Below are 13,958 nucleotides of genomic sequence, written 5' to 3'. Positions count from 1 at the left end.
ATCTTTTACTCGAGTTTAGATTTAGGGCTGTATTCATAGACCTGCCCTTCACATGTTTGCAATGACAATCTGCAAAGAGCGGTGCTATGTTTCTATGCAGATAAGATCAGAGGAGGTCATTCACACTGGCTATGGAAATATGCAGGCCTTTTTGTAAACATGCCTCCCCATGGCAAAAGTGTTATGTGCTTAAGACATAAGTGCTAGTTGGAGAGTTGTGATGAGGAGGGACATTGTACATTTGCTTATTACTAGGATTCATGGAGGTAAATGTAATACAAATTGCATAAAACACACTGAAATTAAATTAGTAAGCACTAATTTACGTGGGGAATATAATAGTTAGGTGGCAAATTGACTGGAAAGGAATAAAGTGAATATTTTCTACTATACTTATTAAAAGGAGGTACAGTTATTGACTTCACTTCAAGAAATGTTGTTTTATTGTAGCTAGTACTTGTGCATACGTGGTCAAACGACTCAAACTACTGAAGGGATCTTTCGGGAAATAATTCATTTTGGTGTCATTTGAGTGCTTCTGTATACGTAGACAAACAACTGAAGACATCACTGGAGAAATGATTTATTTTGGTGTCATCTGATTGCTTGTGCATATGTAGACAAACTAATGAAGAGCTTGATGTGGAAATATTTAAGTACTTATGCATGCATGGTTAAACTACTGAAGGGATCAATGAGGAAACTGGTGTCATTTAGTGGTTGTGCATACATAGTTAACTACTGAAGGGATCACTGGGGGAGCAGGTTTGTGGATTACAAAGTAGATATCAGATGTGCAGCAACGCTTTTAATAACAGATGTGTATACAGTGCAGGTATTGGACTATGAATTGTAATAACACTTCATTATCATGTGCCACTTTAAAACTACTTTTCAATTGCATTTCTTTATACTTAATTTGCTTACAGGCATTGCACATTACTGTAAATGGCCTCTTTGAATCATGCCTTAGCTATGGTCATCACAAACAAAATAGATACGCCTACCGCATTTGAGCAAGAATGATGAATAGTGCCCTTATTGTCAATTCATTTCAGTTTTCAAAATGTAGAATGTTTATTATGAAATATTTATCATGAGTTGCAGGAATTCAGAATTTAGTTTTCCATGCAGAACTGAAAAATACTAATACTCTGTGAACAAGGGCTTATTTTACACACTGGGGTCTAATTATTTAAAATTCAAAGAAAATGTTGCTAAAAATCCTATTTTTATAAGTCATCTAACAGTATATTTGTGTCAAACCAAAATGCTGCCAGCCCAGCTAGCTGGAATTTTGTAAATAATTATATGTCACTTGAAAATATTAATATGATTTATATAGAAATGTGACACTGCCAGCCCAGCTATCTGGAAGTTTGTAAATAATCATATGTCATTTGTGAATATTAATATGATCCATAGGCTTGTCTTACAAATGTAAGAAAACTATATGTTATGTGTGTATTAAACTGCTGGTGCAGAAGTGTTTGTTAAACTTAATGTTATGTGCTGAGCTTCAAGAATGTAACCACAGTGTACCCTACTGGAAAAGTGTGTGTGTGTGTGTGTGTGTGTGTGTGTGTGTGTGTGTGTGTGTGTGTGTGTGTGTGTGTGTGTCAGCTACTTGGACAGGGACACAAAGCACTGGTTGGGTAGAGAGGGTGTTGGTAGTTTTGGCTTGACTACTCTGCTAAGATCTTGCCAGTGGGGAGTCTTATTGGGGATCTGGAGAGAGGAAGAGAAACCAGCCCCAGACAGACTGTGATCTCTGTGTGTACTTAAGGGAAATTGTAATTTACTGTGCATGTACTTGTTATCCTCCCAATGTGCACATCCCTCACTGGTGCTAGTGGTGAGGATTGAGGATCCTTGATTACTGGGCCAGTGCAGGGGCATCACAATATTTAACCCCAGAGTTTCCATAATCTTGTCAGTATTTGAGAACAAAGTAACAGGCCAGTTACAGTTAGGTTATCTCTCAACCCTTTCCCTTTAAAAATGGGTTTCATTATAGTTGCTTTCCAGTCATCTGCCATTCTTTTTGTCTCAAAGCATGCTCAAATAATAAACTTACTAGGTAGGATGTATTATCCTTAAGCCTTTCCAGATCCTTTTTTTGCTGCCCCATCCTTGCCTGAAGTCTTAATATTGTTAAATTTATATAAAAGTGAGGCAAGGTGGAAAACTGTTTTAGTTTTGGCCTCGTCAGTACAGCACAAGTGGATGGTTTGGCTATACTTTAGTCAAACAGTCCACTTGTGCTGTACTGGCGAGACCGAAAAAACAAGACAGCAACATCCATATCTAAAATGTATCCTGATAACCCAGATGTGCTTTTACTGATGAGGCCAAAAAAAAAAGGCCAAAACATGTAATTCTACAGCGAAGTGGGGTGTGGGTTTATTGGCCTGAATGTACCCAAAAAGACTAAAAAATAAAATAAAAATTATGGAAGTCATGTAGCTGAAACACTGTAATATCGTTAAAAGGTCATATGCATATATTACATGGACTTTCACTATGAAACATTTAAGATGTTACGCCGTGAAGACTACTGAGTTTTTATTGCAGTTTTTTCCCAAATGGTTTGTCTTTTTGACCTTTTACTTTTGGTTTGGATCTTATTTTAAGCTGAGTAGTGGTGACTTAGATAGAATGCCTACATTTGTATTAGATTTGTTATTATATTTTATCAGAGTCATGGCTTTCTGTTAAGCTTGCCCATACACATAATTTCTGGTGTGATATATGCAGCAGTGATAAATGAGCAGCCTGACATTAGTTTTTTTTCTTTTTCATTAATAGAGTGGTACGTTCTGTGTGACTGATCTCTGCATTAATGTGTTCGTTTGCTCCCTGTTAGGATGATGAAGTCGTGCTGCAATGTACAGCCACCGTACAGAAGGAGCAGCAGAAACTCTGCCTTGCAGCTGAGGGATTCGGCAACAGACTTTGTTTCTTAGAATCTACTTCAAATTCCAAGGTAAGCAGTTTCGACCCTACAGTTAGCTGAAAACTAGATTACACTTTTAAATGTTCCTAAATATTCCTGAAAAGTAGAAACAGTTGCCTTTGTCATTGTCTCATGCTCCACGTGGTTATTTCAAAGCAAACCGTACCACTTATCAAGCATTACTGGATTTTAGTGAACATAAACAGTGGTCTTAAAGTACTATGAAATGACAGGTTATTCTGAAAAAGAAAATCAGAAGTTAATGATAGAGACAGTACATATTAAAAATGACACTGAAGTGATCTTTCTCATATGTTATCAGACCTGAGTGAGCCTTCATTCTAATCAGCAGTAGACTCTAGTAGAATGTGATTTATGTGTCAACTTTTGAAGTGGCAATGCACTTCCAGGCTTCTAAGTGAGAGGTACCAAATGTTTTTCAGTATTAGTCCTGCTGCATTTTTATAAATTAAGTAGTACTGTTAGATGTACATTTTGTTGTGTAGCATGTATGTGAAAAAATTGCTAGGTCCATATGAATCAGTTCCACACCAAATCTTCTACAGGCATGTGCAGAACATAGGATATAATGTTATTCGAGGAATGAATTTGGAACAAGTGCCATATTGCACATTTATTATGTTACTACCTTAGCAGAACTACATACAGTGTATATAGTATAAAGCAATATATCTGTTTATTTCCAACATTATGCATTTATAAATGTCCTCGTTGGTTCAACAGAAATGATTTTTTCAAAGGTAGAGCAGTGTCACCGTTCTGAGTGTATACCTATGCTACCATTTTCTATCCTAGCCAAATCACAGCTGACATTGACCCGATAGTACCACGTGATGTTTATCAGTGAACAGATTATTTAGGACTTTGTAGATGCTTTAATGAAATTTGGGATATGCTGCAGAGCTCTGAATGGGCATATACTGCAGTAGCTGTACTACAAATGGCAAGAAAATACAGAAATATATGAAAATATTTCATTTTTGATAAACCTTGACTGGCTTGCTCCAGTTTATTTCACAGTCAGGCGGAAGCACCAATGATTTCCTGTTTAATAGCTGCTATAAATACTTTTGTAATAATATGGACAGAAGTACTAGTCTAGCATCTTTTGCTAGTGTTGCTCTTTTTATGTCTGCCATGAACTTCAGTTTTAAGGAGATGTTGAAACACTATATTGGTTAATTGAATACCATGGACTTGGTTATAAATAGCTGTAGTAGCCTTGAGGTGCAATTCATGGCAATGTACTTGCTTGAGCCTCTGCCGTTGCCACCAGAGAACAGAAAAACAAAGTAGTCCATTAATGTAAGCTTTGGTTACTTATTTCCATGGCATCCTGTAGCTGAGCATACCAAAACTCTCCAGGAACCTGCACTTATTGTAGACAGTATTTTTATTTAAACAATGGCATGTGCTCCTTATAACATATACAGTGAGCCAATGCCATCAGTTTCTTTGAACTGTATGCTATTTTTAATTGCAATGGATGCTTGCCCTAATTGCTGTAAAAATTATTTAAAATTGATATAGCTGAAATAGTAGAATTCTGAAGTACTAATCCATTCCCTGTACCCTATAGGATACTGTGAATGCAGGTTATTAATATAATTGTATGTATATATTTATTTTTATTTCTATTTTCTTAAGCACAGCTTCTATCCCCTGGATTTTAGCCTGCTTTTTTGTTGTATATATTTATTTAGTTTATTTTATTTTCTGTGATCTAAGTAAATAATTCACAGAATCTACTACAGCAGTTGCTGAGTGCACACAAGGGTGTAGCTAGGCATACAGAACATCTTTCTGGAAAATTAATAGAAGTAACAGCATAGAACATTTAGAACTCTCTACACTAGTGTCTGTGGTATTGAACTAGGCAAAACATTCTTACATGATAGGAGTGCACCTCTTAAAACAGTCTTCTTATGCTTATAAGTGGCAACAGCTGGAAATAGTGTGCCCCTTTCTGAAGTGTAGAGGGACAACTTTTTTACAGTTGAGTACATTTTTGATAGGTCAGGAGGCAGCAAAATGAGTTTTGAGTACCAAAAATGGATTTCTGGCTACACCCCTGAACCCTGAATGCACATGTAGATGTTTGGTCATGTAGGAGCCTGCAGACTAATACACAGAACATTTTTTAGGCTTCAGTTTCAGACATCATGGTGAATTTCTTAATAAAAGATAAAAGATGGAAAATAAAAACAAGGAAAAGTCTGACACCAAAAACAAGGACAGCCTGAATATAAATGGGCAGATGGGGTTCGGAGGGTGGCCTAATGGTTAAGGTGTTTGCCTTATAAACTCAAGGTGCAGGGTTTGAGTCTGACAAAGGATAATTGGCTAGGCTTTAAATGGCTCACAAGAGCAGTTAGCCTAGTACTAACCTATGAACCTATTTGTGTATTTTATTCTCTGCCTATGGAATAAGAATTACTGCAATCCAGTTGAGAAAATGAAGAATGTTGGCAGTTCAGATTTTGCCTTCAGCAATGTTTGCAGGTGCCTATTTTTGGCAAAAGTAAATAAGCTTTGCTGAGAAATTTAGTACTGTTGTTTGGCAAAGGTTGTGTGACATTTCCATTGAAGTAATTCTGTTGAGGAGTGATTGTTAAGTTCAGTGAGGTAAGAAAACCTGCCTGTCTAGTCTGCCTCCCGTTTCCCATTCAGATATCATTTGAAAGGCAAGGCTCTGGGCAGTATTCATAGTCCTACCATTTATTGATGCGTAGTGTTGGTATTCATAGTCCTACCATTCATTGGTGTGTAGTGTCATTCTACGAATGTCAGCACTAAACACTATAGTGATGTGTAAATATGGTCACTGTATGTGAACCATGCTGACTACAGAAACATGGAGACATTTTGGTAAACATGTCTTATTACGGCCAAAGCATAACATGCTTAAGGCATAAGCATTCGGGGGGAGTTACTCTGAGGATGAGGCACCTTACACATTTGGCTTATTACTCTCATTCATACAGATAAATGTAAAATGGTCTCGTGCATATAAAATATGTAAGTGAACCATATCATATACGAGTAATGTGTGACAGAAACATGAATAAGTGGATTTATGCAAAGCTAAAATGTGGTAAAAATACTTTATTTTTTGTTATTTGAGGACTTTTCCATACATGGTCAAAGTAATAAAGGGGTCATTGGGAAAATGCTTCATTGGATGTCATTGAAGTGCTTGTGCATACATGGGCAAACTACTAAAGGGAAATGTTTCATTTGATGTTATTGAAATGCTTGTGCACACTTGGTCAAACTACTGAAGGGGTTCCTGGCGAAAATGTTCCATTTGATGTCATGGTCTTGGTTTGTCTGTGTGACATTTTTCCCTTAGGTCTGGATGTTAGTTGAAATATTTTGCAGGCACCTTAATGTTTATGGGCATCATCTAGGTTTAAAGACACTGTTTCTGAAGTATAGAAAAACTATCCACTTATGCTGTGCTGATGAGGTCAATAAAAAAGCTGAAACATGCATGTCCACAGCTAATGGGATTTGACTTTATTGGCCTGAATGTACCCATTAAAAATTAAAAAGTAAACGGTTATGGTCATTCAGAAACACTTGATTTCCTTAAGGAGTCATTGCATATATCCCAAGTGCCTCCATTACAGGAAAACTGGAGCATACTTGTGCTTTTCTTGTAGTTTTTTTTACTTAATGGTTTGAATGTGTGACCTGTTAACTTTTTTCTATTTATAAAATAAAATTCCCCTGCACATCAAGCAAAACATTGCACTGTTTGTGTATTGCATCCACCATGCATTAATGCTTTCCTTGGTTAAATCACTTTGATTCATTTTTGTGCACTCTAGAAACAAAAGAACTATTTTATAATCGGGCAGTATGAGGCTTTATGCGTAGTCATAGCATTACGTTTTTGTCCGCTTTTAGAGGGATGTTACACTCAGTCATGGTCCACAGATCCAGTTCTAGTCTAAAGTCTTTTGTATTTTGCCTCTTTACTCATGGTTACACACCTTCTCTTTATTCAGTAGCATCTTTTATGTGTTATGCAGGTAATAAACATCTTTATTCATACAATAATCACTAAATGTTTGGGTTACAGAAAAAGAAAAGCTCAATTACATATGTAAAATATATCTCAGTATCAAATGTAATGTTTGATGTCATACATCAAACTTGGTATTTCAGATATTTGTTCATATATAGAAAATGCATTGATATATTTTATTCTGTCTTATGAAGCTATACTCCCAAGACCTTATCGAGCTGATTTAACTCATTTACCACTATGTAATAAATAAATAGATAACCTGAAAAACACAGGATTTTGGATGATCTCTGCTAGATCAGTGAAGTACCATTCAGATGCCATCTAATACCTAGGCTGGGAAAAATATATAAATAATTTTGCACAGTAATTTGCCATTGTTGACTCTAATTCTCTTCACCAAGTGCCAGCTGGTACATAACAAATGTACATCCTGTCCAAGGAAGAGTTACTTACGTTCAGATCCATATTGAAGGCTGTGCTTTTGTATATGGATCAGTGGTAATGTCCTAGTTTTTCAGCTGTTTATAGCTGCAACTATTAAAATACAGAGTATATTGAAGATATTCAGATGTCTAAACATTTTGAAGGAGCAATTTCACATTGACATATAAACTATTTTTTCAAAAAATTATATTTCTCAACAGATGGAGAATATTGTAACACAACTTACTCAAACTGCCATTTAAAACAGAGTAGGAGAAAAGCAAGCACTTTTGCAGGACAGCCACCATGTGGAGACTTGGCCACATATTCCTGCTCCAAGGATGAGCCAACATTAAGGAAAGGGACACGTTTTCTTGAGATATGAATTTGATGTGCTAACACTACAGGGAGCTGTCCTACTTCAAATATATTCCCCCACTCGCTTTCTTTTCCTATCTCTCTTAGTGTGTATATATATATATATATATATATATATATATATATATATATATATACACATGCAACACACACACACACACACACACACACACACACACACACACACACATACATATATACATGCATATATTCTAATAATAGTTCAGTGATAAAGAGGTACAATAAAATGTTTATTAGGTACAGATATTTTTTATATATCCTCAATTGATCTGTACTTTGGTCCCCGGTACCAAAACATAATACATATCTCTCTCCTTCATTAGTCCATACTATAACCCACAAACACACAATTTCACTACAAACAAATGGTTACCGGCTCCTAATTACCTTAGTTATTTATTTGTTTTCTGGGGAGAGCACTGATCTCCATAGACCTTTTTCAGACTTGGCCCTGGAGTGGTGCTGGTTAAATGACTTGCTTAGAGTCACACAGTTAGGCAATGGGGGCTGAGAGAATCAAACAGTGCACCATCAGACCAGAGGAAACAGCATTTTAATCCTCTAAGCCAACTGCCAGACTTTACAAATGCAACTGCCTTACAGCCTATAATCAACGATTACACTACTTCACCACTCAACAAGTGTAAACATTCGACCATTTTCACCAATAAAAAAAACTTTGCAATAAAACATACCTGTGATCAAGTATTCTGCACTCAAATATATATGGTGTGTATATGTAAATGTGTGTATGTGTGTGTATATATATATATATATATATATATATATATATATATATATATATATATATGTGTGTGTGTGTGTGTGTGTGAGTGAGTGTGTGTATATCTATATATATATATATATATATATATATATACACATATATATTGTAACACCATTAGTGCAAAAGTACAAGCAACTATTTAAAACTTAAGAAAGTTTTGTCACTTTGGAAGCAACATAGATGCTAGGCTATTCTATGTCTTTTGGTCAGTCTTTTATTTATTTAAATCACATTTTGAGCACGTACATTCATTGTAGCATCAGAAAATAACATAAAATGAACCCAGGCTTATTGTTTAACTGGTGTGGCACCGGGGGATGTGTTAATGAGTTACCTAATCCATTTAAGGACACTGGAAATGCTCAGGTTTTCATTTAGGAAACTGAACCATAAATTAATAATGGAGATCCCAGAGCAACACCTCAAGGCCAACTCCACAATCATCATGGCAGCAGTGAGAGGATGAATGGTAGCAGGGAGAGGGGGTAACAATCCCAGATCCAACACTCTCAGGGACTCGGACACATTACAAGTGGACTATGAAACTTGCATGTCAGTTAATCCCACTGCGTTAAATTCTTCTGATTTATTTGCTTTAAATGCTGTAAATGTATCTGATACAACTAGCGGAGGTACAAAAGATTTATTAATACATAAAAGTGTTTTTAATCCAAAATTAGACATTGCCTTACAAGCTTTTTCCACTGTGTGCAAGTAGTATATTAGGAGCCCCCTGAACAAGAAACCTCGACACAAATGATTTGACATTTCCCAACATGAACGAGCTGCCCTCTGCATGATCCCAGCCAACTCTCTCTCCAGATCATGAAAGCTTATAAAGGCACGAGCATTGTCATCATGAACCAAGAAGTTTACCTCAACAAGATGAATTCAGGCTTCAAAGCTGACCGATGCTACGAGTTAGTCACCTCTAGTAAGGTAAGGGCAGCCTTCCAACAAATTGACCTTACACTCCTTAAACTACTAAAAGATGGAGTCATTTCCCAGGCGTAATTCCAGTTCATGGAGGTAGACAACCCTCAACTAGGGAGGATGTTCAGGATTCCCAATATCCATATGGACACCTCTGACCCCCCCCCCCCCATTCAGACACATAGTGTCTTCCAAACGTACGAAAACAGCACATTTTGGAGTTCCTGGTCTCCATCCTGAACCAGGTAGTTCAGGAATCCCTATTCTAACTCAAGGATTCATGTCTGCTACTTCACCTACTCCACCAGACTAAATTTGAGGCCGCTGACTACTTACTGGTCACCCTAGCTGTAGTAGCCCTATATACCAGTATCCCTCACCAGGAAGGCATTGATCCAGTATGCAGCTACCTGCACAGACACACCCGGTTCACCTGTTTAAGAATCAAAATGATTAGGGAATTACTCTTAGTAGTGCTCAACAACAAGATCTTTGTATTCGACAAAGAAATTTACCAGCAAAAACAAGGAGTAACTATGGGGGCCAAAATGGCCCCTGCATACATAAACCTCATCCTTAGTGCATGGGAGGATGAGACCCTCACCCAACTGCAAGGATTTAAGTAAGTTAGTCTCTATAGATGCTTTATTGACGACATCCTATTTTTGTGGAAAGGCACCAGCTCAGAGCTGGAAACTTTCCTTCAGGAGGTTGAAGCCAGCATCCAGTTCCTACAGTCGACAGTTTCAGGATGAGGAACCCAAGTCCAGTTTCTAGATTTGGAATTAACCATGGATCCCCAGTCCAAGACCTTCAAATCCACCCTCCACAGAAAGAGCACCTTCCAATATAACTACCTTGATTTCCAAAGCCAGAACCCACCCTTCATGAAGTGGAACATCATGAGGGTGAGTACATATGGCTAAGCAGAATTATTAATGAGGAAGATTCTTTCCACCTCAAATGCCAGTGTCTCATGGACTTCTTCCTGGAAAGGCACTACCCAGAGGATCTAGTCTCCACAGTCATGAGAGTGGTAATCATAAGGGGAGAAACCCTGTACCCACCCATCCTTAAACATGGATTCCACCCCAAAGCTCAGGTACCAGAAGACACCACCCCAAGGTTTCCCTTGCCCATTTCTCTAGATGCCACCAATGTCAAAGACATCCTCATTAAAAAATGAACACTCATAGCAGAGCACCCAGACCTAGCCCTAATCCTTGGAAACCTGCCAAAATTCTGCTACTAAAAGGGCGTGCCCCTCAAAGCCACTTTCAAATCAGAAAAGATGCTATAGGCACACACCCATGACACACCCCCAGGCATGCACCAATGTGGGAAATGCCACTGGTGCGATTTTATCATTCAAACCCCCATGGTTCATCTCACCACCTCACTGGTGGTTATTCACATAATAGACCACTTAAACTGTGAGACACCCAATGTGGTGTACACTGTAGTATGCTCTCAGTGTGAAGCATACTACAATGGAAAATCCGCAGCACTACTTAGGATCCAGATAAAAGAAAATGTGGGTGCCATCAGGAAGTGAGACCCTTACAACACAATAGCCAGGCATAGTTGGACCTGCTCCCAGCTCTCCAGATTCCAATTTGTAGCAATTGAAAAAGTCACAGATCCCCTAGGGAATACCAACCCTCTTTGGAACACAGACAGCTTACTGTTAATTGAAGAGTTAAAATGGCAGATGCAGTTGTGAGCAGACACCCCCAGGACTAAATGAAAACCTGAACATTTACAGTGTACTTAAAAGGATTAGGTATCTCCTTAACCCATTCCCCACTCACCACACCAGTTAAACAATAAGCCTAAGTTCCTAGGTTCATTGATTAGGGAACTCCATACCCCATCCCTGCTCACCACACCAGTTAAATAACAAGCTTAGGTTCATTTTATATTATGTTCTGATACAGTTCAATTGAAAATTTTACAATGAATGAAAGCACTCAAAATGTGATGTAAATGAATAAAAGACTGACCAAAACATCAAGAATAACCTAGCATCTATGTTCCTTCCAAAATAGCAAATGTTTCTTAAGTCAACATCTCCCCCCCAGCTACAATCTCCTGAGAGAAGGTATAAACAGCTTCACAGCTCTCTCCCCCTCCATTCAAACTGGCACATATGTGCAGACCTACACCAAAGTATTATACAAGCATTTATATAGTTGCATGGAATCAGGAATACCAAACAGGATAAAATCATCCTTCTCAAGGAAGAGTAAACCTGTCCACTGGACATCTGCAATAAATAAACTCTATAATAAAAGGAAAAAAAAATGCTGTCCAGGACCAAGAAAGAGCAGGTGCCTAATTGGAAGCAATCTCTCCTTAGCTTCAACAAGCAAATAAGAGCACTAGTGAAATCCTCCAAAGCAAACTTTGAGTCCAGACTGGCCACATCTACTAAAGGCAGTCATATGGCCTTCTTCACATATGTCCGCAATCTCAAAGGAAGCACTAGTGGTCAAGGACACTGCATACACAAATCCAGTAGATATAGCCAACCTGCTGACAGACAGGTTCAGTGAAAACTTCACCCCTCTGTCCCCTATCAGTAAATCAGGACATCCCCAGCACCTGCCTCCCTCCACTTTTCTCCAGGGAACAGGTCATCACTGCCCTCTCAAAGGCAGAAAATAAAGCTTCCATGGGACCTGATAACATCCCAGGCTGGATCCTACATGAACACAGGCAGGAACATGCAGCTCCATTAGGGACCCAATTCAATCAAAGCCTGAGTACCATCTTCATTGTAGCTGAGTGGAGGACAGTCACTGTCATCCCTTTGCACAGAGGTGGAGCATCCACGGATCCAGGAAATGATAGGCCCATCAGCCTAACTAGCCTGATCTGCAAGGCCATGGAGTGTGTTATCATGGACATCATTAACAAGGACAGTGGCAACCTCCAAAAACTCAATCCCACACAGTTTGGCTTCATCAGGGGGAGGTCATGTCTGCTAAATTTGGTCAACTTCTTTAAGACAATCACCAAAGTCATGGATGAGGGGAAGATGGTGCACACCGCCTACCTTGACCTGGCCAAAGCCTTTGATACTATTCCTCACTCGGGTGTAATAGATAAACTCTCTCAACTAGGCATCAATCCATATGTCACCAGGTGGGTAGCAAACTGGTTCACTGATAGAACCCACCTAGTCAAAATAGGGGAAGCCACCTTAAGCAGTAGACCTGTAATGAGCAGTGTACCCCAGGGTTGGTCTTGGGGCCTCTGTTATTTGGGATATACTTCCCTCAGGTGCAGGCCAAAACCAGTCGGCTATGGCTGATCAAGTTTGAAGAGGACTGTAAGCTGGGCACTGTCATCTGTTCCCCTAGTGATTTAGACATTCTCCAAGATGGTCTCACCCAAACAAATGACTGGTGCCAGAAACATGGCCTCAAACTAAATGCCAAAAAATGTATCACCATCCCCTTTGGGGAGAGTGACATCTCCACAAATTATCACATTAATAGCAAGGTCCTAAGCACGCAATCAGTAGTGAGGGACTTGGGCACCCAGGTTGACAACAAACTGATGTTTGACCACCATATTGCATCCATTGTACGGAAAGCTTCATTATAAGAGTATCTGATTCAAGGATAAGGAGGTCACCTCACAAAGCACATGCAGCAACTGGAGTGACCACAGAGGTTTCTCACTAGGAGAATCTAGGGTCTCAAACATATATCCTACATATATAGGCTAAAAGCCCTGCCCATCTACTCAGTGTCATACAGACTCCTCACAGGTGAACTCTGTCTGGCATACAAAGCAATCGCAGACAATGCCTTGATGGGATTGCTGCATATCCGCAAGTCAAGCTCCACTCAAGTAACCTGCATACGCAACCTCAACCTGGTCTGTGACATCAGTAGGAGTTGTTGGTGGGACAGATTTGTGTCCCAGAGACTCCCCCTTCTGAGTCCCTCTCCACTTCAAGCAGACTACCTCATTAACCCTTTTTAAATTCAGCCTGGATAATTGGATGGGGAACAGAAAATACACCACTAGGATTCCACCTGTGTCCCTGCTGGACAGGGGTATTGGGTGCTGACTTGTCGGAACATGGGCTAAATTCTTGGCTAGGCTCGTAAGGGCCTCAGAGCCAATAGCCTAGCAACTTCCTATGATCCCATATATATATATATATATATATATATATATGTATATATATATATATATATATATATATATATATATATATATATATATATATATATATATATATATATATATATATATATATATATATATATATATATATATATATATATATATATATATATATACACCGTGGCTCACAATTCCGTAGTTGAGAATGTCGAACGATATCTCTGTGAATGATGGAATTGTTGAATGTCTGAAGTTGAAAA

The 13,958-nt window shown here is 38.5% G+C and overlaps 1 protein-coding gene across 1 annotated transcript in view; it reads left to right on the top strand.

The window, feature by feature from the left end:
* The window catches only part of RYR2 (ryanodine receptor 2), a 6,224,161-nt gene that overhangs the window by 936,681 nt on the left and 5,273,522 nt on the right, over positions 1-13,958 (top strand). Inside the window, exon 2 of the mRNA XM_044059048.1 lies at positions 2,867-2,986. Within this exon, the coding sequence (XP_043914983.1) occupies positions 2,867-2,986 (120 nt within the window). The remainder of the gene's footprint in view (positions 1-2,866; positions 2,987-13,958) is intronic.

The sequence above is a fragment of the Protopterus annectens genome, chromosome 1.part2 (assembly GCF_019279795.1).
Source record: "Protopterus annectens isolate FY-2018-M chromosome 1.part2, PAN1.0, whole genome shotgun sequence".
NCBI lineage: Eukaryota > Metazoa > Chordata > Ceratodontiformes > Protopteridae > Protopterus > Protopterus annectens.
The sequence above is the reverse complement of the archived record's forward strand: the minus strand, read 5'-3'. Positions and strand labels throughout refer to the sequence as shown.